This window comes from Osmerus mordax, chromosome 12, assembly GCF_038355195.1.
Source record: "Osmerus mordax isolate fOsmMor3 chromosome 12, fOsmMor3.pri, whole genome shotgun sequence".
NCBI classification, from domain to species: domain Eukaryota; kingdom Metazoa; phylum Chordata; class Actinopteri; order Osmeriformes; family Osmeridae; genus Osmerus; species Osmerus mordax.
In genome coordinates this window covers 16,181,101-16,204,558 of record NC_090061.1, presented here as the reverse complement: position 1 = coordinate 16,204,558, position 23,458 = coordinate 16,181,101, and the positions used below count along the sequence as shown (strand labels likewise).

Below are 23,458 nucleotides of genomic sequence, written 5' to 3'. Positions count from 1 at the left end.
ACCCATCAGTCATTGTGACCCACCTTCGTATTGCGACAAATTTACCTCATACAAAAACAAAGTGAAGTCATTTTCTTTTAACTGTCGGGCTGTCTCAGACCCCCCACATTGGAATGGTTAAAAGAAAATTATTTTTATTTGTTTTTGTATTGGGTAAAATTGGGTAAACACAACGATGGTTTGTTATGAACCTTTGGGTCATGTGACCCGAAGGCAGCACGAGGGTTAAGGGGTGATAATGTGGCTTAGGCAAATCATTATCTACAGGAGCCACTAGGTGGCGCTAAAAGGAATGATGTTAGGTTATTGAGCTTGCTTTGGCAGGTGGTTTTTTGGGGTAGAAACGACACATGTAAACTGGAATATGCAGTCAATAAATCACCCGTGTTCTAGACCTTCCCTGATAATTATTGCATCTCACAAGTGTTCTTTGGAATTATTACACAAACAAATCGTTTTAACAAATCGAGGAGACAAAGCGTTTGCTGACCTGTCGAGGAGTAAACATTTGGTTTCTTATATACTACAACAATACGTGGGAAGATCACAAATCAAACACATCGAATCTGGAGCAGATGCCATGTTGTCAGAGCAATCAGCTGCACTTGCACTGGTGACGTCACTACACCTCCAAGGCAACATATCAACAACATCAATTTGTCTTCTGTCTGCTTCAGATACTTCTTTAAAACGGGAAGCGATTGCGGGGCGTTTGCGGACCTGTGCAGAAACCATATTTGGTTGTTTTAGTTTTTGGGGGGCAATTTAGGCTACTTTGTTGCCGAGCAGATGACACGTTGCTAAGGTCAATGGCTACATCTCCAAGGCAACAGCTTGTTGCTAGGTCCATAAAACCGTTTATTTACCTCTGCGAACTTTCAGGAGGTATATAAACGGTATTATTAACTTTTGAGAACGTCTTCTGGACCAATAGGAACAGCGTATTGGTCCAATTATTACACTAGTATATAAGAAAACTATTTAATAATCTAATCATTAATAATTAATCTAATAACTTCACCAAAGTTACTTTTGCACAGTAATCTGTAGATGGTCATGTAACACATTTATCACCGACCAGGCTAATTGGTGGACAGTGCAAGTTGAACCTTGTAGTGCCAGAAGCCCTCAGTGCTATACTTTATTCGCATTACACTGTTTCAGTGAGGACTGAAGATGTTTCCATAGGCACTGGTTGGGTATAGGATTAATGGGCGGGTGGTTGGAGATGATAAACATTATACAAGCCCTGTGTTTAAACCATCTTTGGGGAGAGGACAGGAGAGAAGAGGAGAGGAGTTGTGGGAAATTAAGTGTAATGGGCAGGTTCCAAGATGCTCTCCTCTCCCCTCTGTTGTCAGTCATCCCTGTACAGTGTTCATTTTAGGACATCCTCAAATCTCAGACTCAAGTGTCAGACTCAAACGAAAAGGCATCAGGTCTTAGACCAAAAGTTGTCAGACTCAGGCGAAACGGCATCAGTCTCAGAAAAACCTCTGTCAGTCTCAGACAAAACAACGTCAAACGTTGGGTTGCTACGTTTGGTTTGACGTTGTTTTGTCTGAGACTGACAGAGGTTTTTCTGAGACTGATGCTGTTTCGCCTGAGTCTGACAACTCCAGGGACCAATAGGAACAGCGTATTGGTCCAATTATTACACTAGTATATAAGAAACAGAAATATCAGTTGTAAAAATTACAGTTAATAAACGGACCCATCTGCAACCGATGCAAGCAAGCCCCCCGTACAATTTCCCCAGAAATTGTACCCTCTATAGTTAATGGATTGCTTCTTGGACTTCGATAGTAATGGGGAGACTGGGGTGCTGCTGACTCATCTGTTGTTAAGTCTGTTAAAAGGGGCAGGGAGTCACGTCTATAAATGTTTTTAATGTCAGGCTACGAATTTATAGAACAACTTCTGTCTGATACGTGTGGCATCCTTTAGCCAAATAATTAGCCTACATTTTGCTGAGAGATTGAAGAGCTAGACAACAAATGTTCTAATGAATCACCGACTAAAGTAATCTTCTGACATTGCCTTTGCTCCATGTTAAAAGCTCCAAAATGATGGACTGGCAAAAGCTTTATAACTATAAATATACTCTAAAATGTACTGTATGGCGACGACGTTGGCAACTTATCCAGTAGTAAATGTCAAACGACAAGTATGTCAAAGTAGTAGAACCGTGATCCCAAGCTAGCATCGACATCGCTGTGTTTACACCGGCAGACGCTTTGCAAACCACTTCCGACGTAAATGAAGTGCATTTGTGTAGAGTTATGGCGGCCCCCTGGGATTTGGCGCGTAAACTTGTCTATACGGCACCCCTGTTCCTCAGTAAGGAAAGTAGCAGTGCTGCGCGAGGTAAGACTATAGTAAGACTGACCGCCTGTGAGTGTTTTGGGACGGCAGCACCCGCTGCTCGTTGAGGACAAAAGGGTGCTGTTATGAAGTGCCATTTATGCTGCTCCTACATGACATTGTCCCAAATGGTGCCCTTTCCAAAGGAGAACATTTGATGCTGTTCCCCACAGTCTTCCCTACAATGTCATAGGACGCTCTCCATTCAGGAGGGTGACGTTAACAGACTTTTCAAGAGGCATAATCCCCGCAAAGCAGCTGGGCCGGACTCTGTCTCTCCTGCCACCCTCAAGCACTGCGCTGACCAGCTGTCTCCGGTGTTCACCTACATCTTTAACATCTCCTTTGAGACATGCCATGTGCCAGCCTGTCTCAAGTCCTCCACCATCATCCCCTGTACCCTGTGTGACTCCCCAGTCAACACTGTGGAGTCCTTCCGTTTCCTGGGCACTATCCTCTCCCAGGACCTCAAGTGGGAACTGAACATCAGCTCCCTCACCAAGAAAGCACAACAGAGGATGTACTTCCTACGGCAGCTGAAGAAATTCAACCTGCCAAACCTGGACTCAATGCCATCATTGAGTCCATCCTCACCTCCTCCATCACCATCTGGTACGCTGCTGCCACTGCCAAGGACAAGAGCAGGCTGCAGCGTATCATCCGCACTGCTGAGAAGGTGATTGGCTGCAATCTGCCTGCCCTCGAGGACCCTGAGGCGAGCGAGGAAGATTGTGGCCGACTCCTCCCACCCTGGTCAGTTTCAGTCACTCCCCTCCGGCAGAAGGCTGCGGTCCATCAGGACCAATACCACACGCCACAAAAACAGTTTCTTCCCTTCCGCTGTTGGCCTCTTCAACAAGGCCAAGGGTTCACACTGACTTCATGACTCAATGCCCTTAAAACACACTGCTTTTTGCACTGCACAATACAACCTTGCATTTCTATTTTTTGTAATATTTGTATTTTTTGTATTTTTATATTGTAAATTACTGCAACTTATATTTTATTGTATAGTTTATTTTAATCTAATTCCACTTAGTATTGCTAGTTATGTACCCTTAGTATAGTTAGTCCTCATATTTACATTTTAGATTCCTATATGTTTAATGTTTGCACCTTTCTGCCAAAGCAAATTCCTTGTCTGTGCAAACTTTCATGGCGAATAAAACCCATTCTGATTCTGACTATTGCAATAGGGCTCCTCCTACCGGAGGAATCCTAATAATACCTACAGTTAAGAATACCAACAAACACAATAGGCTTCCTCCTGACGAAATAATTCATTTTTGGTTGCCTTTTAAACTTTTGAACACACACTTTGGATGGCTGTGATCAAAACATTCAAATTCCATTTTGGTACTCTACTATAATCGTTTCAGTCTTACATCTGACTTAGGTTAGTTCTCTAAAAGATTCAGGAAGAGCCTTTGGAGATGCTGTATTTTGTGGCTGTCTCTCTTTCTGCATCTCCCACTATCTCTCTCTAATTACAGTAAACAAATATGTAAGATTTCCATAGGTTACCAAGTCTAATATAAATGTTATTGAAGCTTTAAATAGAATAATGTGGCACATAGTTGCCATAGTGATCTATGTGTACTTAATTGGCTGGCAGAGTTCAAATTTACCTTGGGTGTTCTACTGTTCTACAATTAGTTTTACAATTAGAAATATTTTCATACAGACTCTGGGGAGATCTTTGATATCTCTATCAGGTTTCTAAACTGACTTGTTTATCTGTGTGTGATGTTTGTGTGGCAGTGTGCTTTTGGGTGGGTGTGGGGTACAAGTGTATGTGTGTGTGTGTTTAAAACCATTTGTGTGCCCGGCTTTGTTTTTGCTTAGACAATCAAATACAAGAGAAGAACCTAATCTCATTTCCTCTATACTTCCCTCTACTTCTCCCCCTCTCTCTCTTCTTTTCTCCCATGTACCCTCCAGGTGGGGCAGTAAGAAGGAGTGATGTGTAGGAGCTGTGTTGAGTCTCATTCATGGATGTGTTAGCAGACCCTAGTTGCCTGGTGGTTGTAAGAACTCCACACCTAACAGCAGCATACACAGATGCAGTGTCCACAGGTGAGAACCAAATACTAATTATTTTTGTTTGGCATTGATTTCATTTCAGAGATGCACTTAATTCAGAAAACCTGGTGCCGGAGATTGATTGTAAAGATTTTAATCTTAAAATGAAGTTCACCAACATACTCTCCTTTAGAATTTGTATTAATGTAACCAAGGTGAGGTATAGGCAGTCGGTATCCAAGTAGCTTGCCAGTCGGCAAGTCCGTATCCAAGTAGATTGCCACTTCTAAATGGATGGCCCAACATACCATCCAAGTGAAGATCACTCGCCACCGTTTCATGCAAGCACAACCTTGTTTTATGTGAATTGGTCCGAAGTCATCGACACCCACATGTGTAAAGGGTGGGAGATCTAGACTGACACGGTCTGCTGGAGAACAGACATTTTATGTTCTCCAACCTTTGCTTGCATGCATCTGCCGAAAACTGCAGAGTAGTCACTCACAAGGTAGCTAAAACCTCTGTTGTAACCTGGAGGGCATATGACTTCTCCCTGTGTCCAATCTGCTGATGGATATGTCTAAGAATCAGTTTGGCGATGTAAGAGTCTTTGGGCAGGATTATTGGGTACTGTTCCATTGCTATAGCAATCTTACGTAACTGTCCTCCCACCATCAAGAAGCCTTGGTCCACTATAGGATTCAGTTTACAGATAGAAATGTTCATTTTGACTTCTCTCCCATTCACCAAGAGAGCAATATCCTGTTTAAAGTGCTGTTAAAGTTCTCCACAGACAGACCTTTTGCTCCATATGTCATTTTGAAATGATCAGTGTTTTCTTTTGTGGAGACTGAAGGTGGCGGATCTGATCCTGAATTAGTCTTTGTAAGAGTTTACTTCTGGTTCTGTAGTAGGAGTCGTCTTCTCAGTTTCAATATCCAGGCAACAGCTTTCTTCAGTCTGCCCCATGATGAGTAGTGTTCATTTAGTTGGCTAAGTGCAGTCTTTTCTTCCATGATTGTGCAATTCCCAAATATGTATTTTCTTACTTCCTGATCAACTGAATGGATTTGTCCTAGGGTTTCAAGGATCTCTGTCCACTCAGTTTCCTTTTCTAGGAATTCAGGGCCCTTTAGCCATTTTGATTCCAGGAACCCCTTAAAAAAATAAGTATACTTTAAGTTTATTTTGTAAGTATACTTAGTATAAAAAGTATACTATTATCATGGTACTTAAGAGTATACTAGCAGTGTACTAGCAGTGTACTTATTTACATACTATTTTTGTACTAAGTAAACTGAATTGGCCCACTTTTTAGGTCATTTAGTACACTTTAAAGTACACTTATAGTGTATTTGAGGTTTATTTTTGAATACTGTAAAGTAGCCTGTGTAGTGCACTTTCAGTTCATAAAGTATATTTCCTAAAGTACTTCAAAGTATACTTTGGAATACTTTCAAGTCCACTTTATTTTATTTTATGTAAATACGTCAAGAAGTCTACTTAATAAATGTCAATTTACTCTGATTTACTAATATATTTAAATGTTTAGGGGCCCTTCACATGTCGCTGATCTTGAGTCACTTGTCGAGAACGGGGGCTTTCGCCAAGTGACACTGCAGATCCTTAGCTGAAAGAAGCTAATCATCATGTATACACTCATGTTTAAATAATCCAGCTCCTCTTATGAAACGTAACACTCATTTAACTCATGGTTACAATGGTAAATTGCACAACAATGACAATTACCACACAACAAAACACTACATTCTAAGCAGACACATTAAAAAAACGAAATTCATGAAGTTACATTTGTATTTCGAACAAACGGCAAACTTATCTGCAAATTTTTACATTATTTACCGCCTTGATCATGGGAATTGACCAGCCAATGAGCCACGCTATCTTAATTTTTTCACGTCCTTATTTCGTTCTTCAGTCAGTTTGACAGTTTAACCTTCAAATGCACAATGCAACCCTTCTGTCTGCTTCTTTCTCAAGTAGCTTTTTCGTTTTTTCCATTAATACTCCAATTGATAATTATTAGTATAAGAGTATAGGGCTTCAAAATGTTTTGGCAGTAATTAAGGTTACAGCTTCAGTACGAAAAAAGATTCAATGTGCAATGCATAATAGATTTTCCTATACATGAATAATTAGAATGAGATGGATCTAAAGAATTTAACCTGTAATGTAGGCCTACTTAAAATTATTTTGACTGTTTTTGCTGTATAATAATAGAAAACGTACATCTTACTCCAGAAGAAATGTATACAATTTTCTGTTTCGAAGCATACTTCTTAAAAGTATATCAAAAGTGAACTATTTTCAAAGCATACTTAAAAGTATATCAAAAGTTAACTATTTTCAAAGCATACTTCTTAAAAGTATATCAAAAGTGAACTAAAAGTGTACTATCCATATTTTAGTATACTTATAGTATACTTTAATACACTTCTTTTTTGTAAGGGACGGATTCACATGAAACACGTGAAGTTCATCAGCTGGGTTCTCTTTCGAGCTCACGGGCCACCACTGTTTCTTTTGAGAAAGATCACGGATCACTGCAACCCTGTTGGCCACATAGGTATGGATTTTTTGGGTTTGGTTCTGGATGTACTTCAGCACAGATGTGCTGTCTGTCCAGAAAGTGGAGTCTCCAAGTTGTAGCTGGAGCTCCCTTCTCAACATCCTGTCCACTCTAGCTGCAAGCGTTGAGGTAACTTTTCTCTGTCCAATTCTAATTCCTTGATCGGTTGTGCTTTATTCTCCTCAGGGATAGACGCTAGTACTTAATGGCTATGACTGACCCACTTGGTCAATGTGAAACCTCCCTGGAAGAATGCATCTTTGAGGTCTTGGGTGAGCCTAATAGCTTGTTCTACGGTTGATACGGACTTGAGGCAATCATTACATTACATTTACATTTAGTTATTTAGCAGACGCTCTTATCCAGAGCGACTTACAGTAAGTACAGGGACATTCCCCCGAGGCAAGTAGGGTGAAGTGCCTTGCTCAACGACACAACGTCATTTTTGAACAGCTGGGAATCAAACCAGTAACCTCCTGATTACTAGCCCGATTCCCTAACCGCTCAGCCACCTGACTCAATCCTCAACAAAGAAGTTGTGTTTGATTGTCTCAGTTTCATCTTCATCATACCTTTCGTTGTTGTTGTCAGTGTATTGCTTGTTTTTACGTTTTGGCCTCTAGAGGTCCTCATACCCAGCTTGCTCAGCTGTAATTATGTTATTAGGTTCACCTGGGCCTCGTTTTGCTAGGTGTATTTAAGGGACTCTGTCTCATAGCTGCCTTGCTTTATGTTTAGGTGTTCTGAAGCCGGTTGCCTACGTAAGTCTTCCAAAGTCATTGTGTTTTTTTTTGTTGCCTGTGGAATATTTTTGTGGAACGTACTTTTGAGACTGGTTTTGTTTGGAGTGCTACTTTTTGCTATTCTTTTCCAACCTATGGACTATTGCTCGAACTGATTAAAACATATTCAGCATCTCCAGTTCTGCTTGCGTCTTACTGTTGGGTTCACCATCCTCCAGTGGCTCAAGGAGTGTGAGTCGGACCCTCACACGGGAGACCCGAGTTCGAGTCCCGGCTCTGACAGTTGTCATCTAGTTTGTCATAGAGCGAAGTTGGCAATACTGTGAGATGAGACGGCGTCGAAGAGATGAACCTTCATTTGATACACGTCCAAGAGTTTTCTGGTGTCACCATCTGGCCACCACAGGAATCTCAACAGGTCCTTGTGCTTGTCATGGCCTTGTACTTAGTAGAACATTGCTTGAATATCACCAATAATAGTAACTTATTCTTGGTGGAACCTGAGCAGGACATCGATGAGGGTGCTTGCCAGGTCAGGGCCTTAGAGGAATTCTCCACTGACAAATAAATGGATCAGTCTATAATGTTAATTGTAGGTTTATTGATTTTAAGTGAGAGACAGAATAACAACAAAAATCCAGAAAAACTCATGTCAAAACTTTTATGAATTTATCTGCATTTTAATGAGTGTAATAAGTATTTGACCCCTCTGAAAAACATGACTTAGTACTTGGTGGCAAAACCCAGGTTGGCAATCAGAGGTCAGACATTTCTTTCGTTGGCCACCAGGTTTGCACACATCTCAGGGGGGATTTTGTCCCACTCCTCTTTACAGATCTTCTCCAAGTCATTAAGGTTGAGGCTGACATTTGGCAACTCAAACCTTAAGCTCCCTCCACAGATTTTCTATGGGATTAAGGTTTGGAGACTCCAGGACCTTAATGTGCAGGAGGGAAGATCTTTCTGAGGGAAGGAGGTTCTCAGCCAAGATTTGACGGTAAATGGCCCTGTCCATCGTCCCTTTGATGCAGTGAAGTTGTCCCCCAAAGCATAATGTTTCCCCCTCCATGTTTGACAGTGGGGATGGTGTTCTTTGGGGTAATAGGAAGCATTCCTCCTCCTCCAAACACGAGTTGAGTTGTTGCCAAAGAGCTTGATTTTGGTCTCATCTGACCACAACACTTTCACCCAGTTCTCCTCTGAATCATTCAGATGTTCATTGAGGGTTTAGGTTGGTTGAGGGGCAGTTCTATGGGCGTATGTGATGCCCTCTGTGACATGCTTACGTGTAAAAAGGGCTATACAAATAAATGTTGATTTGATTCATTGGCAAACTTCAGACGGGCATGGTACATGTGCTTTCTTGAGCAGGGGGACCTTGCGGGCGCTGCAGGTTTTCAGTCCAAGGTGTAGTGTGTTACCAATTGTGGTCCCAGCTGCCTTGATAACATTGACAATATCCTCCCATGTAATTCTGGGCTGATTCCTCACCGTTCTCATGATCATTGCAACTCCACAAGGTGAGACCTTGCATGGAGCCCCAGCCCAAGGGAGATTGACAGTTCTTTTGTGTTTCTCCCATTTGCGATTAATCGCACCAACTGTTGTCACCTTCTCACCAAGCTACTTGGCAATGGTCTTGTAGCCCATTCCAGCCTTGTGTAGGTTTACAGTCTTGTCCCTGACATCCTTGAACAGCTCTTTGGTCTTTGCCATGGTGGAGAGTTTGGAATCTGATTCCAAATCTGATTGATTGCTTCTGTGGACAGGTGTCTTGTCCGTGGGCAAACGTACAAAATCAGCAGGGGATCAAATATTTGTTTTCCCTCACTGTAACTGACTGGTTCCGCCCCCCCCTGACCCTGACTGGCCCCGCAGCTACCGATAAAGCAAACGCTAGAAATGCAAACACAACACCACATATGGCCACTATCTTGATTGGAGATGCCATGACAGCACATGTTAAACTGGCAAAGACAGAAAATATTTGTCTTAGCAACACATCTGTTGAGGAACTGTCATCAGAGGTACAAACAATCCTCAACAATAAACCAAACAACCCTAAGATTATCATCCAACCTGGCTCGTTTGATATCCTACACAAGAAAACTGGCACTGAGATACTTAAAAAACATTTCACCCAGTTACTGAACACACAACAGATATCAAGATGTATTCATCAGTGGACCAATTGCATGCTTTCGCAGAGGAAAAGAAGCCTTCAGTCGACTACTATCTTTCAACACATGGTTGGCATCTGTCTGTCTGACACACAAACTGAGATTTGTCGATAATTTCAATGTGTTCTGGAACTGTGCAGACTGTTTTCAAGCTGACGGACTCCACCCAAACCGTAGAGGGTCTCGACTACTAACAGCAAACATCAGTCATGTGCTCCTGACCAGAAATCAAGTTTCTCTCCCTATCCCTGTTGTGTCTAAGCTGACTGACGCATCCCAAACAACCTCCCATGGAACAGAACAGAACATTCAAACAGCCTCCTGCAAGGACATAGGGTCCCTGCACAGATCTGCACCTTGTGATGGAACAGCTCAGTGACATAGACTTTCCCAAAGAAAAGCTACGCTAGGACAGCCACCATGCTATTTCATTAGACATACCGGTCATCATCACAAACAGAAAATGGCATGGTAAAATGCATGGTTACAAACCTGAAACTAGTGTTAGAAGTCACAGAACTATCCATATTCTTCCAACAGATTTATCTACCCTTGTTTTATCTGTTAATACCCCACAGATGAAACTGGCCCTTCTAAATGTTAGATCACTAAATAACAAAACATTTTTAGTTAATGATCTGGTCAAAGAAAACAACTTAGACTGCATCTGTCTAACAGAAACCTGGCTAAACAATGACATGGCAACAGCAACTTTGATAGAAGCGTGTCCGCCCGATTACAGCTTTCACCAAGTTTCTAGGAAATCAAAAAAGGGTGGAGGAGTCGCAGCTATTTTCTCCTCTAAACTGTTGTTCAAAATCACTGAGCTAGGTGAATTCACATCATATGAATATCTTGCTATAGAGCTCCAAACCGAATCAATACTTTTTGTTATTATATATCGGCCACCCAAGCACTCGCCAATATTCATACAAGAATTCTCTGAACTATTATCAGTATGTGACACTATATGACAAAGTAGTTTTAAACGGAGACTTAAATATCCAAGTAAATAAAAAAGCAGACCCAAGAACTATTGAGCTCTTAAATCTCCTCGACAGTTTCAATCTAACTCAACACATAACAGACCCAACACACCGGCACAGAAACACACCAGATCTAGTGATAACAACTGGACTAAATATCAATAATATTTCAATAACTGATCTACCCCTCTCAGACCATCATTATATACTTTTTAATGTGGAAATTAAAAAGTAACAAAATAATTCTTAGTCCATAGAAGATATTTAGACGATACAGCTGTGATGACATTTTCTGAACAATTTGCTCTATATGAGCCGACTAACCATGATTGCTCTCTGAATGAAATGGTAGAGAACCTCAATGATGCACTATTATCTGTGTTAGACTGTTGCGCCACTGAAAACCATAAAGAAGTACACAAGAAGAACCTCCCCATGGCTGAGAAATAAAAATGTTAGTGAAACGAAAAGAAAATGCCGTGCAACAGAGAGAAAATGAAGGAAAACAAAGATCACTATCCACTACAATATCTACAAAGATACACTAACCACCTATAACAAAACCATCCATCTAGCAAGGAGAGAATATTTTTCCAACATTATTACAGAAAATGCCAGAAATTCCAGAGTTCTCTTCTCCACCATTGACCAGCTGCTAAACACTGTCCCTGCCCCACCTCCATCCTCAGCAGTTAAATGTGAAGAGCTTGCTTTGTTCTTCAAGAACAAAATAACTTTGATCAGAGCTAGTATTATTAATAGTGGGGTCGAAACTGACATCAGTAGATTCTGCAACGTAACCATAAGCACGTTTACCTGTATCACACTTAGTGAACTTTCCAAAATTGTAAACGAATCTAACTCCACAACCTCAGATATTGATCCTATACCCACAACATTCTTTAAGCGAGTGTTTGATAGTGTTTCAGGTCTGGTGCTAGAGATTATAAACACATCCCTTAGAACTGGTGTCTTCCCAGATGCCTTCAAAACAGCTGTTGTAAAGCCCCTATTAAAGAAACCCAAATTGGATAACAGTCTACTTGCAAATTACAGACCAATATCAAACCTTCCATTTACTAGTAAAGTACTGGAAAAGATAGTTTTAGTCCAATTAAATTATTTTCTTGAAGAAAATAACATCCTGGAAGTCTCGCAGTCAGGTTTCAGGAAATATCACAGTACTGAAACTGCATTCACCAAAATAATTAGCGACCTCAGACTAAACTCTGATGCAAATAAAGTCTTTATCCTTATCCTGTTAGATCTCAGTGCAGCATTTGATACCATTGATCACGACATCCTAATCAATAGACTGGAAAAGCTTATTGGGTTCACGGATAGTGTATTGAACTGGGTGAAATCATATATCACAGGAAGGAAGTTTTATGTTAGTTTAGGTGACCATAGGTCCAAGAAACATGAGAACTGCTACGGGGTTGCTCAAAGAAGCTGCTTAGGTCCATTACTTTTTTCTCTTTATATCTTACCACTCGGCGACATAATCAGAGAACATAACATAGATTTCCATAGCTATGCGGATGACACACAACTATATATATCCACTGAACCCAACGATGCAACGGCCATCAATTCCATTACCAACTGCCTGTTGGCAATAAACAAATGGATGAATGATAACTTTCTTAACCCTTGTGCTGCCTTCGGGTCACATGACCCAAAGGTTCATAACGAACCATCGTTGTGTTTACCCAATTTTACCCAATACAAAAACAAATAAAAATAATTTTATTTAACCTTCGCAATGTGGGGGGTCTGAGACAGCCCACCGGTTAAAAGGAAATGCTTCACTTTGTTTTTGTATGCGTTAACCCTTGTGTTATCTTCGGGTCATTCTGACCCATCAGTCATTGTGACCCACCGTCGTATTGCGACAGATTTACCGCATACAAAGACAAAGTGAAGCATTTTCTTTTAACAGCTAGGCTGTCTCAGACCCCCCACATTGCAAAAGTTAAAAGAAAATAATTGTAATTTGTTTTTGTATTGGGTAAAATTGGGTAAACACAACGATGGTTCGTTATGAACCTTTGGGTCATGTGACCCGAAGGCAGCACGAGGGTTAAAGTTGCCGCAATACGACGGTGGGTCACAATGACTGATGAGTCAGAATGACCCGAAGATAACACAAGGGTTAAATTAAATGAAGACAAAACCGAAGTCCTACTATGTGGCCCCAAATCCAAAAGAGAGATGCTTATTAAGAATCTTGGAGGCTTAACCCCGTCTTAAACCAGAGGTGACGAGTCTCGGTGTAATCCTGGACTCAGATTTGAGTCCAGGAGTTGCACTTTTCACTGGTCTTCCCAAGAAAACCACTGAAAGACTACAGCTCATTCAAAATTCTGTACCTAGATTATTAACCAAAACTAAAAGGAGAGAACACATTAGTCCTGTCCTAGCTACTTTACACTGGCTCCCTGTTACCTTCAGAATTGACTTTAAGGTCCTTTTCCTCACATACAAAGCTCTACACGGACAAGGACCTAGCTACATTGCTAACTCCTTTATAAACTACACACCAGCTAGAACACTGCGATCATCAAATGCAGGCCTATTAGAGGTCACCAGAAGCAGTCACAAAAAGATTGGTGATTCGGCCTTTGTCAATTACGCCCCAAAACTATGGAACAAATTACCCATAAATATTAGGGAAGCAAACACTCTAGAAATTTTTAAAAGACAGCTTAAAACCTACCTTTTTACCGAAGCATTTAAGTAATTTTATCTCAAAAGGGTTTTCCTACTTTTATTAGTTATATTATTGTAGAATCTTGGTTTAGTAAATTTGGGTCATTATTTGACTTGCTATTTTTACTTTGTCTAGGTCAGAGTTGGCGAACTCTGATAGCGTACAAGAACTCTGGTCGCGTGAAGTATTTAAACAAATATGTGAAACAATCTGTATTCTTGATCTGAGGCAAAGGATCCGTTAACAGAGAATACGGCCCATACTCTTGACCTGGGGAAAGGATCTGTTAACAGAGTGTATGGTTTTATATATACAGACCAGGGGTGAACCAAATGTATATGTTACTTTTAAGATGCATGTTTAAAGTTGTTTTCTCTCTTGAACAGAGATCTTCTTGGGATTTTAATTTTTGTTTGAATTGTTTATCACTTGTATTATTGTTTTTATTGATTTTATGTAAAGCACCTTGAGCTACAATTCTTGTATGAAATGTGCTATATAAATAAAGTCTTACTTACTTACTTACTCCTATGTTAGCCTGGCTCTGCTCTCCTACGTACTTCTGCTCAATTTTGATTTGGCTTCTGTACCGCGTCTGGGCTTGAGGTACGTAAGTCAGATGTCTCCGGTTAACTTTCTACCTGTCCAATCAGCGAACAGAGGGAGTGGCTGAGAATGATGACTTTGTCGTGCGCTAGTTTGTGTTGTAGTTCCGTAATGGCGGCGGAGAAAGATGCGAGCAAAGCCATTCTGTCCGTTGTGGCAACGCTGCCGAATATCCAGAAGTTTAAGCCGGAGCAAGAACAATCTTTGATCCCCACGGGGTTCGTTTGATTTTCCAGCTAGCTCCGTTAGTCGTGACGGAGTTGGCTAAGGCGAAAGCTAGCAATTGGTTATGGCTGATCCAGAGTGGCTCTGGGCAGATCCAATAGTTTTAAACTTCAACAGAGTACCCGCCTTCAAAGTTAACGCTTGTCAATGGAGCGAGCCCAAACTCTCTGTACAAAGGAAATGTACGAGAGTCTGGTTAGGACCAGGCTACTCCTATGTAGCTTCCTAAAATAAATTGACATTTCGGGCATAAAAAGAAAATATTCAGTTGAGCTGCCACAAAAATAGTGATGCCTATTGTCTTGGGGTCAAAATGACTTGAAAATACTGATAGGGGCTGTACCTGTCATCATGGGTGGGTGCAAGAGGAGGACCCAAATGCAGGGAGAGAGGCAGGCAGGATTCAAAAAAACTAAATGTATTTATTGTCTCAAAAACATGAGGAACAAGAAGGGTATACTCACACGCCAGGCAAAAGCAAGGAACCGACAAAGGCTAATCAAGGAGAGGGACCATATATATATATACACACTCAAGGACCAAATTACGTACAGGTGAAAAAGACTACAACAAACGAAAAAACTGAAAACCTGAAAACTGGTCCACGGGGCAGTTTAGTTACAGAAACACCATTCTTCATTAAATATGGCAGTCGTGATGCTTTGTGCTGTTTGTGGGCGTTCTGCCTCCCTGCTTGCCATGTCTTCAGGCCTGCATCTCACTCTGGGACCTGCTCTCTGAAACATTAATTACCTCTTTAAATAACTCTCTAATGTCATCTTCATATTCTAAGATTTACTCACTCAAACACTGGAGTTTCAGCAATATTAACTGTAACTTGAGTAACTAAATTCTACTGTCTTGTTCGCTCAAGTGTATCGCTCTATCCTCAGAGTCAGCAGTCCGGCAAATTTTTTTGGTACAATATACAGTATATTGCTTGTATATTCATATATTATCAGTTATTTTTCTTTCCCTTGTAGTGGTATTAGAAATTGAATATTTACATTGTGCCCGTGGCAGCCTGTATGTGGAGGCAGGTGGAGATGTTATTGCTTAGATTGTTTCCAGCATATGGAGCTGTCGTGTCCCATGTGTATGTACCTGCTTCTGTACCTGTCATCTTATCATACAAAGTAAACACAGCCCCCTGCCTGATGCCAGCACTGCTACCAGATTCTGTTGGGGGTTTTGTTATTTTTCTCATCAGACGAATCTCTTGAACTGATTAAGCTGTTCTTGTGATCTATCTTGAGAAAATCACACAAACTGCCAAGTTAGATTTAGTCATCAATTACATTGTTTTTGAAAATGGTGTGGGACCCAGTCAGAAGGTTAGTTTAGTGTATCAGGATAAATGTAGCAAGAACAAATAAGTCAAAGTAGGACTATAATCATGGTGATTATAATACATTTTATGTATCATCTTTAGCTCTATAACAGATAACACAATCTTTATTTATAATATCCAGCTGGTTCTTCTAGTTCATAGTTATTTATGGTCTTCTCTCTTTCCTATCTCCCCAGGAGAATGTGAGAATAGCAGTATTCTGAGGCTGTGTGGATCCATCGATGCTGCCCTCCCTCCTTCCCTCCCTCCAGCCTCTCCTCCTCTGCCTGCTGCAAACAGTTTACAGAGGACCATACAGACCTTACCCAGTTTAACCCCATCCCACTACCCTCATGTCAATGAAGACCCAAACCATTTTGGCCACGACACTCCTACCTCCCACCCTCTTACATCTGTGAACCCTTGGGCAGCACCTGGAGATCCCCACCTGACAACTCACCCGCTGGTCCTCCCTCTCTCTCTGCCCCTGGCCCTCCCTTTACCTCTGCCCCCAGCCACCATGATGGACCCTGGAACTGTGCCAGCGTTACCGGAGGAGTGTCTTCTCCAACCCAGCCGCACCTGTCTTGGCTGTTTCATAGAGACCCGGGATGCTGCTGCTTCAGACCCATCCAACCTCCCTATCCATGACGTGGCCCATGACACCATCTCCAATCCGGAGACCTCTGAACTCGACGTGCGGCTAAGCGAGGTGGTTCAAGAAGACTTTGGAGACACCTGCCCCATCTCCGACATCAGTGTCCAGTGCTTGAGCCATGACGGGGAGACAGTGAGTCACTATGGTGACCAGCTCCTCTCTGACCAGCTGCTCAGCTACCCCCTGCCAAAAGATCCCACAGGGGGAGTGAAGAGGGGGGAGGAGGGGGAGGAAAAGAGCCCTGAGGACAGCGATGACCCAGAGGATGAGGCCTCTGCTAAGAATTTGTATGAAGGTCTGCTGCTGGACAAGGTGAGCGGAGAGGAGGTCCTTCTGGCTAACGCGGGGCAAGACTGGGGCTACTTTGAGTCCTTCATTAGCGAGAGCAAGATGGAACTGCTGGACCTGTGCTCTAAGAATGAGCTGTCAGTTAACCTTTTTTCAGAGGAAGATGTGGACAACCTTTTTGATGATGAGGACGATGACTCAACATTGAGCAGTGATGTATGCTCTCTGAAAATACGCTATGAGTCCTTTCAGGACAACATGAGAGAAAAGACCAATGTGCTGCAAGAAGAGACACAGTTCAACTTTTTCCCCAGTGTCTTGGCTAACTGTGCCAAAAAGGAGGAGGGGGGAGGAGGCTTGCTGAGAAGAGGGGGATCAGCAGAGGATCTTCAGTCCAAAGCCGAAGAACTCTGTCTGGGACAGGAGGAGGAGGGCAAATCCAGAAGGGAAGGGAGTGCTGAAAGCCCTCTGAATGGGTCCCAGGGTTCCACCATGTCTAGTCCTAAGATCAACTACCTAATGGACTTCAGCAACACAGAGGACTCAGGGGATTACAGTGATGACAGCTCATGCACTGGCTCCTCCTCTGACACCCCACAGGATGCCAGGCAGAAGAAGGACCGCCCCAAAAAAAAACTAAACTATGGCTTGCGTTCTAAGAGGAAGGTGCGCTACAGTGATGACTATCTGTATGACGTGGACTCAATCGAGAGCGAGAGGAACTCTGAGAAGAAGGAGAAGACCCTTATAGGCCAGAAGGAGGAGGAGGATGTTGACTGGTGCCCTAAGAAACGAAGGAAATCCTCTCGGAAGGAGCCTCCTGTAGTCATCAAGTACATTATTATCAACCGCTTTAAAGGGGAGAGATACATGTCTGTTAAACTTGGAAAACTGGATCCGGCAGACGCTACTGTCAGCCTAAGCACAGAGGCCGTGGTCAAATACCAGACACTGTCACCACTAAAGGATTTCTGGCAGGAGAGGTGGAGGGAGAGAGAAGAGCAGTTGAGGCTGGCAGCCAGGGATAAACGGAAACGTGGCATTCATCTGAACAGCCGTCGACACCGCCCCTTTGGTTCTAGTCACCCCAAGAGGAAATACAAGATCGCTAACCGGCTTAGGGTGCAGAGGATCCATGTTTTGGAACAATCAGACTCAGCCTTGGGCCTTTCTGTCTCAGATGTTGGAGTCACTGTCAAAGAGGATGTACGACAGTCAGCGTTGGGAGCAGGTACTATACCAGTTACTGGAATATTACATCCCAGCACCATCATGTCTCCTTCCGCCATGACCAAGAGCCGCTCGCAGGAAAGAGAGGAGAGGGAGAGCAAGAGGCTTGGGGGAGGACACAAAACAATAAAGATCAGGAAATTCAAAAGTGAAGCCAGGCTAAGGAGCAAGATAATCAAGGGGGGAACGGAGAGAGAGGGGGAGGGTTTGGGGAGTGTGACAAATGAAGCAGATACGTGCTTGGCGACAGTTCTGATTGAGGAGCCGGCTGTCAGAGCTGGAGTGTTAGGAGAGACAGACCTCAGCTCTGCTACACTCCACCCACACTTTTCTGACAATCACACTGACACAGCCCAAGAGAAATTCCCCTTCATCCCTACCAGCTGCTCCCCTGACAAACCCCCATCCTCCTCCTCTGAAGTTGTGGAAACTGGAGTCCCTGTCATCCCTGGGGGCTATCTTCAGACTCTTCTAGACGTCACTGACTCCTCGGTAGGAGCAGGCATCGCCTACTTCTCCCAACAGCAGCCGACCAGGCAGCACTTCCCTCTGGGTCTTTCGATAGAGGAGAAGCAGTTTGCCTCTTCTCTCCAGCTGGCCCAGAGCTGTGTTCTCTCCCCTCCCTCAGAGTCTGAGCTCCAGCAATCCCCCCAGAACTGCCCCAGCTTCCCCCCTATTTGGCACCCCCAGCTCTGCCCCAGCCAGGGCTTCACCTCAGACACCCAAGACACCCCCCTCCTTCCTGGCGGCTTCCCTAGTGGCCTACCGCTTAACGACAGCCTGCCTGTGTCTGGCTACAGCCAATTGGGCATGGAGCCCAACAGGCTGCTGTATGAGAAGAACTACCTGTCTGAGCCTATTGGCCTGCCACACGCCACCGACCTGCAGGTGTGCCAGCAAGCCAGTGAGGGCCAGCAGGGTCTCCAGTACCAGAGAGCCACTCTCTGCACAGACAATGGCCGGCTCATCAGCTATGACTCAGTAGGCTCTCTCTCCGCAGCTTCCTCCAGCAACTATAGCTCCCTCAGCATCAAGTCATGCGAACGAGAGGGGGGTGAAGAGGATGTCCGTGATGGCTTCCTGTCACACTGCAGCCCTAAGGTGCTGATCCAGCAAAGTGTGGATGCCCTCACCCCTCTCAGGGAGTCCTCAGACCTGCTAGATATCTCCAACTTTACTCCTGACACGTTTCGACATTCATCCCTGGCAGAGCTCTCGCCTCCCGAGACCCCCAACCTATCTCCTCAGGTGGTGGGGCGAGAGATTAAGATAATGGATAAAGCAGCAGAGTACCAGGATGTGGGTGAGCTGGGCATGGAAAATAGCAGGGAGGGAAAGTGGAACTGTGAAGCAATGCAGCAGCAGCTGGAGCAACACTCTGTAAGGGGGTTCTCTATGGAGGGAGGCCAGTACCAGTTGGATTCATTTAGAGGTGAGGAAGGGTTAGGCTTGGATAAAAAGAATGTGAACAATGATGACTTTTATAAGCAAACAGAGAAGATGATGTGTGGTGTGAAAAGCACAAGGTTGAAGAGGAAAGGCAGCTACAAACAAACAACTGACAGCCCCAAGAAAGGCAGAGGCCCTAGAACCACCAAAGCAGAGAAGGTGAAGGCCCCAAGACAGAACTCGCGCTCAACAAAAAAAATAAAGGCAATGTTGCAGGGGAAGGCGACCAAGAGTCAGGCCCCCCTGGCAGACTGCAGCAGCACCAGGGACTGGTCTGGCACTGGCTGGTCTGAGAGCAACAGCCTAGTAGGGGATGACCAGAGGGAGTTTGAGGAGCCCTCCAACATCCTGTCCAACATTGTCTCTGGCATGGCGGAGGTCCAGAGGTTTATGATGGCCTCTATTGAGCCACTGTGGGACCCTGTGTCTGAGGCCTGCATTTCCCCTGAGGCCAACAGCCTCAACCTAAAGACCCTAAAGATTCTGTCAGGAACTGAGCCTGAGTTAAAGAAGAAAGGCAGCACTGGGGCAGGGAGGGGCAAAAAGGCAGGTTGCAAGGGGGGTAAGAACCAAACCAAATTCAATCCGTCTCATCCCCTCTTTCCCCAACTGGCCCTGGGTTGCCACATGTTTGACAAACCCAATTTTATCAATCCAGGGCCGGCACACAAAAAGTTGTACCGCCACAAGACCAGCGCCAAGTTTCCACGGATTGACACTATGAAGGGAAAGCGAGTGGAGAGAGACCCTAATAAGGACATAGCACTGATGGCCTCTTTTGAGAAACTGAGGTAATATTTTGTTAAAGGTTGCTGTTGTACCCCTGCCCTCCTTTTATCTCACTTTACCCCTCACCTTGTCTCCCCCCTTCCCCCCACCCCTCAAAGCATACCGACCAACACTGACACTATGCCAGAGCTGCATGACAAACACGCCACCCCCTACCCTACTACTCTTTCTCCAACTCCTCTCTCTTAAGAGGACAATACTATTTGCATGAGTTACTTCTTGTAATTTGCAAACTACCTATTGAGTGATTGTGTCAAGCTTGACTGAGATTTTAAAAACTACCATGGCTGCATTTTTCTTGCTTTTGTTGTTTCTGCTCAGTTTTTTCTCTCTTTCTAGTTGTTTCTATTTGGTTTTTAGTCTGATAAAAAGCCTTGAAAACAGTTGTCGCATTTTTGGGTGGAGTACTTTGTTTTTGTATTTTCTCAGTGAAACTTGCTGCCCTGAATTCTGTGTTTATTCACTTCCTCCCTGAAGATGTAGCTATACACAAATGCATTGAGTGACATACAAGCACCCCACCTCCTATCTGTTTTTTGTATGCAGAATATGGATGTCCTGTTGTTGCTGTCCATCATGCACTGCCTGGCTCATTTCAAGAGGGAAAACTACAGATCCCATAAGCACCCTCTTCTGAGCCCATATAAGCCCAAGACATCTTAGAAATAAGATGGGACATTTTTGTATTGATGATGACATATCAGACTTAAACATTCTGTCTTAATTTTCTTATCAATGTTGGAATGACTATTTTTTGGTTACTTTTGATCTTTTTTTCTCTTGGAATTTCAGAGGAACTGGTGTCCTAGAATTACATTTCTACGCCTTGCAAATTCACAAATGCTCCACTCTCTCAGAGTATTTTTCTCAATGTTGTTGTACAGGGACATGCACTATTTGCAAAAAGGAAGAAAGAAGATCATTTAAAATCTTAAAAATCAATGTGCCAAAAGCTAATATGCTATGTAAATTACCTCTTAAATGTGTGAATATTATTAGCTGTTCCTCTTCTTTTTTTTTTTTTACCATTTGATGATTTGCTGCTTGGTTTGGCAGCATTGTAAAAGAGAACTGCCTTTCCAGGAAATCCTTATTTGGGACTTGTCTTTTTCTTCATCATTTACTTCTTCCTCTTCTCTGATGGAAGGTACCTACAGCTGGCAGTGAAACACCACCTATCTCTAAACCAAAACAGAAAGATACTTCCAATCCTCTTCTTATCCCCCTTCTTTGTTTACTGAATTCAAGTTACTTCACCCGACTTTGAGAAGCAAAAGAAGAAGCAAATGGGATATCTTTGAAGGCGACTGTAGAGGAGGATTAATAGAGAGATATTTAAAAGGTGTTTTCTTGAGCCAGAGGGTATCCTATCTGAGGGTAAGCAAGGTCATGATTTGTCATTGGCGGTTATATGCATAGTGGAAGTAAGATGTTTTTTTGTTTTTTTTATTCCTAACAATTTAATAGTTGCAGAGGTATTGTAGCATTATAATACTTTAATATTTATTTCATATTTACGTTAATATTTGTCTGCAAAGACTGCATGCATTTGCTGCAATTATCCCAAAACACCTAAACAATCCCAATGATTTTGATTATTGTACTTCAAAAAGGTGTCACAAATAAGTAATCATCACACATTTTGCTGAGTGTCCACTGGATTATCCAGTAATAGTGTAAACACATTATATGAAGACAATGACAGAGTGACCTGTCTACAGGTACGTATTCCTGGTTATGTTACCGATACACTTTCTATGCAAGACCTCCTATAAAGGGCCTCTTTTACTCTCTGTAGTTTAATTACAGCCTATAGACTTGTTTCCTCGCTGCCTTTATGCTTCCTTGAAAGTCAAAAGAATGTGCAGAAAAAAGTGTAGGTTCACATCTAATCAGTGGGATACTATTATACCTGTATTATAACTACAGTAACATGCTCATGTAGCAAGTTCCTACAAGGAAGGTGTTTAAACTGAACCTAATAAATAAATGGTAACTAAACATATTTAATTATTTATTGGATTTGATTCAGCTGAAAGTGAAATACCTACATAATTTGGATATGATTAAAGAAGCAATCAGATTAGGACCCAGGAATTATTGTCAGCCTAAAAACAACCATTCAATTCCTCTAACTATTCCATTCCAGTGTATGATGGATTCAGTAGTGTGTGTTGACGAAAGTCGTAATTATTATTGATTACTAGAATTAAATAGAAAAATAAATAACTAATTCAGTACACATCTATGAGTCAACCATCTCTATACACGTGTATCGTAGCTATAATTGTCTGTTCATGAGGTTGTATTTAATGGTAATGACAACAACAGATAATTATGAAATATGAAATCAGTTTTAATTCCAATGCATCAGTGTTGAGTTTAACAAATGCACATACAAATGCATGTAAATTAATCTTGTCTGTTAGTCGTGAGGGCTAATATAGTCTGTCATACAGTACGAAACCATTTACATTTAGTCATTTAGCAGACGCTCTTATCCAGAGCGACTTACAGTAAGTACAGGGACATTCCCCCGAGGCAAGTAGGGTGAAGTGCCTTGCCCAAGGACACAACGTCAGTTGGCATGACCGGGAATCGAACTGGCAACCTTCGGATTACTAGCCCGATTCCCTCACCGCTCAGCCACCTGACTCCCCTTTTAACAGAGCTTGTCTTGGAGCAATGCCAGCATTCTGAAGCTTCATTTAAAAATGCCTTGTATAAAGGTGGTAAGTAAAAGTATGATTCACAATGTATTTTTCTGTTCTCTCCCTCTCACTTCTTCCGCTATATTCTTTCTCACACTTCATCTCTAAATCTCCTTCTGTCCCACTACCTCTCTCCTCATCATCACTCGCTGTATGCCCTTCTCTTCGGTGTTGTAGGGATAAGATCTGGACAGACTGCTAAAAGGAACTCCACATGGACCGTTTGTCAGCCTTCTTTCATTTCTGCCTAGTGTCAAATTGAATGTAGTATCTTGAGTTCCGAGGATGTGTTCCTTCTATCTTTCTTTCTATCTTTCCATCTATCCATCCATATCTAACTAAACATTTTTCTTTCTCTCTCGCATTCTTTCTTTCAAGATGTGCCACTGTTGAGCTGCCTCATCTTAATGGTGCTAAGAAATTATAATTTTTTCCCAGAGATGACAAAAAACAAATGCAAACTAGGTTATAGGAACCATGACCCTCTTTATGAATGTATATTATATAATTATGTTTGATGTGTTCACTTCATGATTATTTGACATTGATTGGAATTACGTTTGGCTCTTTTCAT

General features: G+C 42.5%; 1 protein-coding gene and 1 long non-coding RNA gene across 2 annotated transcripts in view; both read left to right on the top strand.

Annotated features, from left to right (window-relative positions):
• The window catches only part of LOC136954180 (uncharacterized), a 116,330-nt gene that overhangs the window by 50,700 nt on the left and 42,172 nt on the right, over positions 1–23,458 (top strand). The window lies entirely within an intron of this gene.
• Positions 16,265–20,179, top strand: nexmifb (neurite extension and migration factor b). The gene has a single exon (XM_067248318.1). It carries the CDS (start codon positions 16,280–16,282, stop codon positions 20,177–20,179), a length of 3,900 nt encoding a protein of 1,299 aa, XP_067104419.1. The 5' UTR covers positions 16,265–16,279.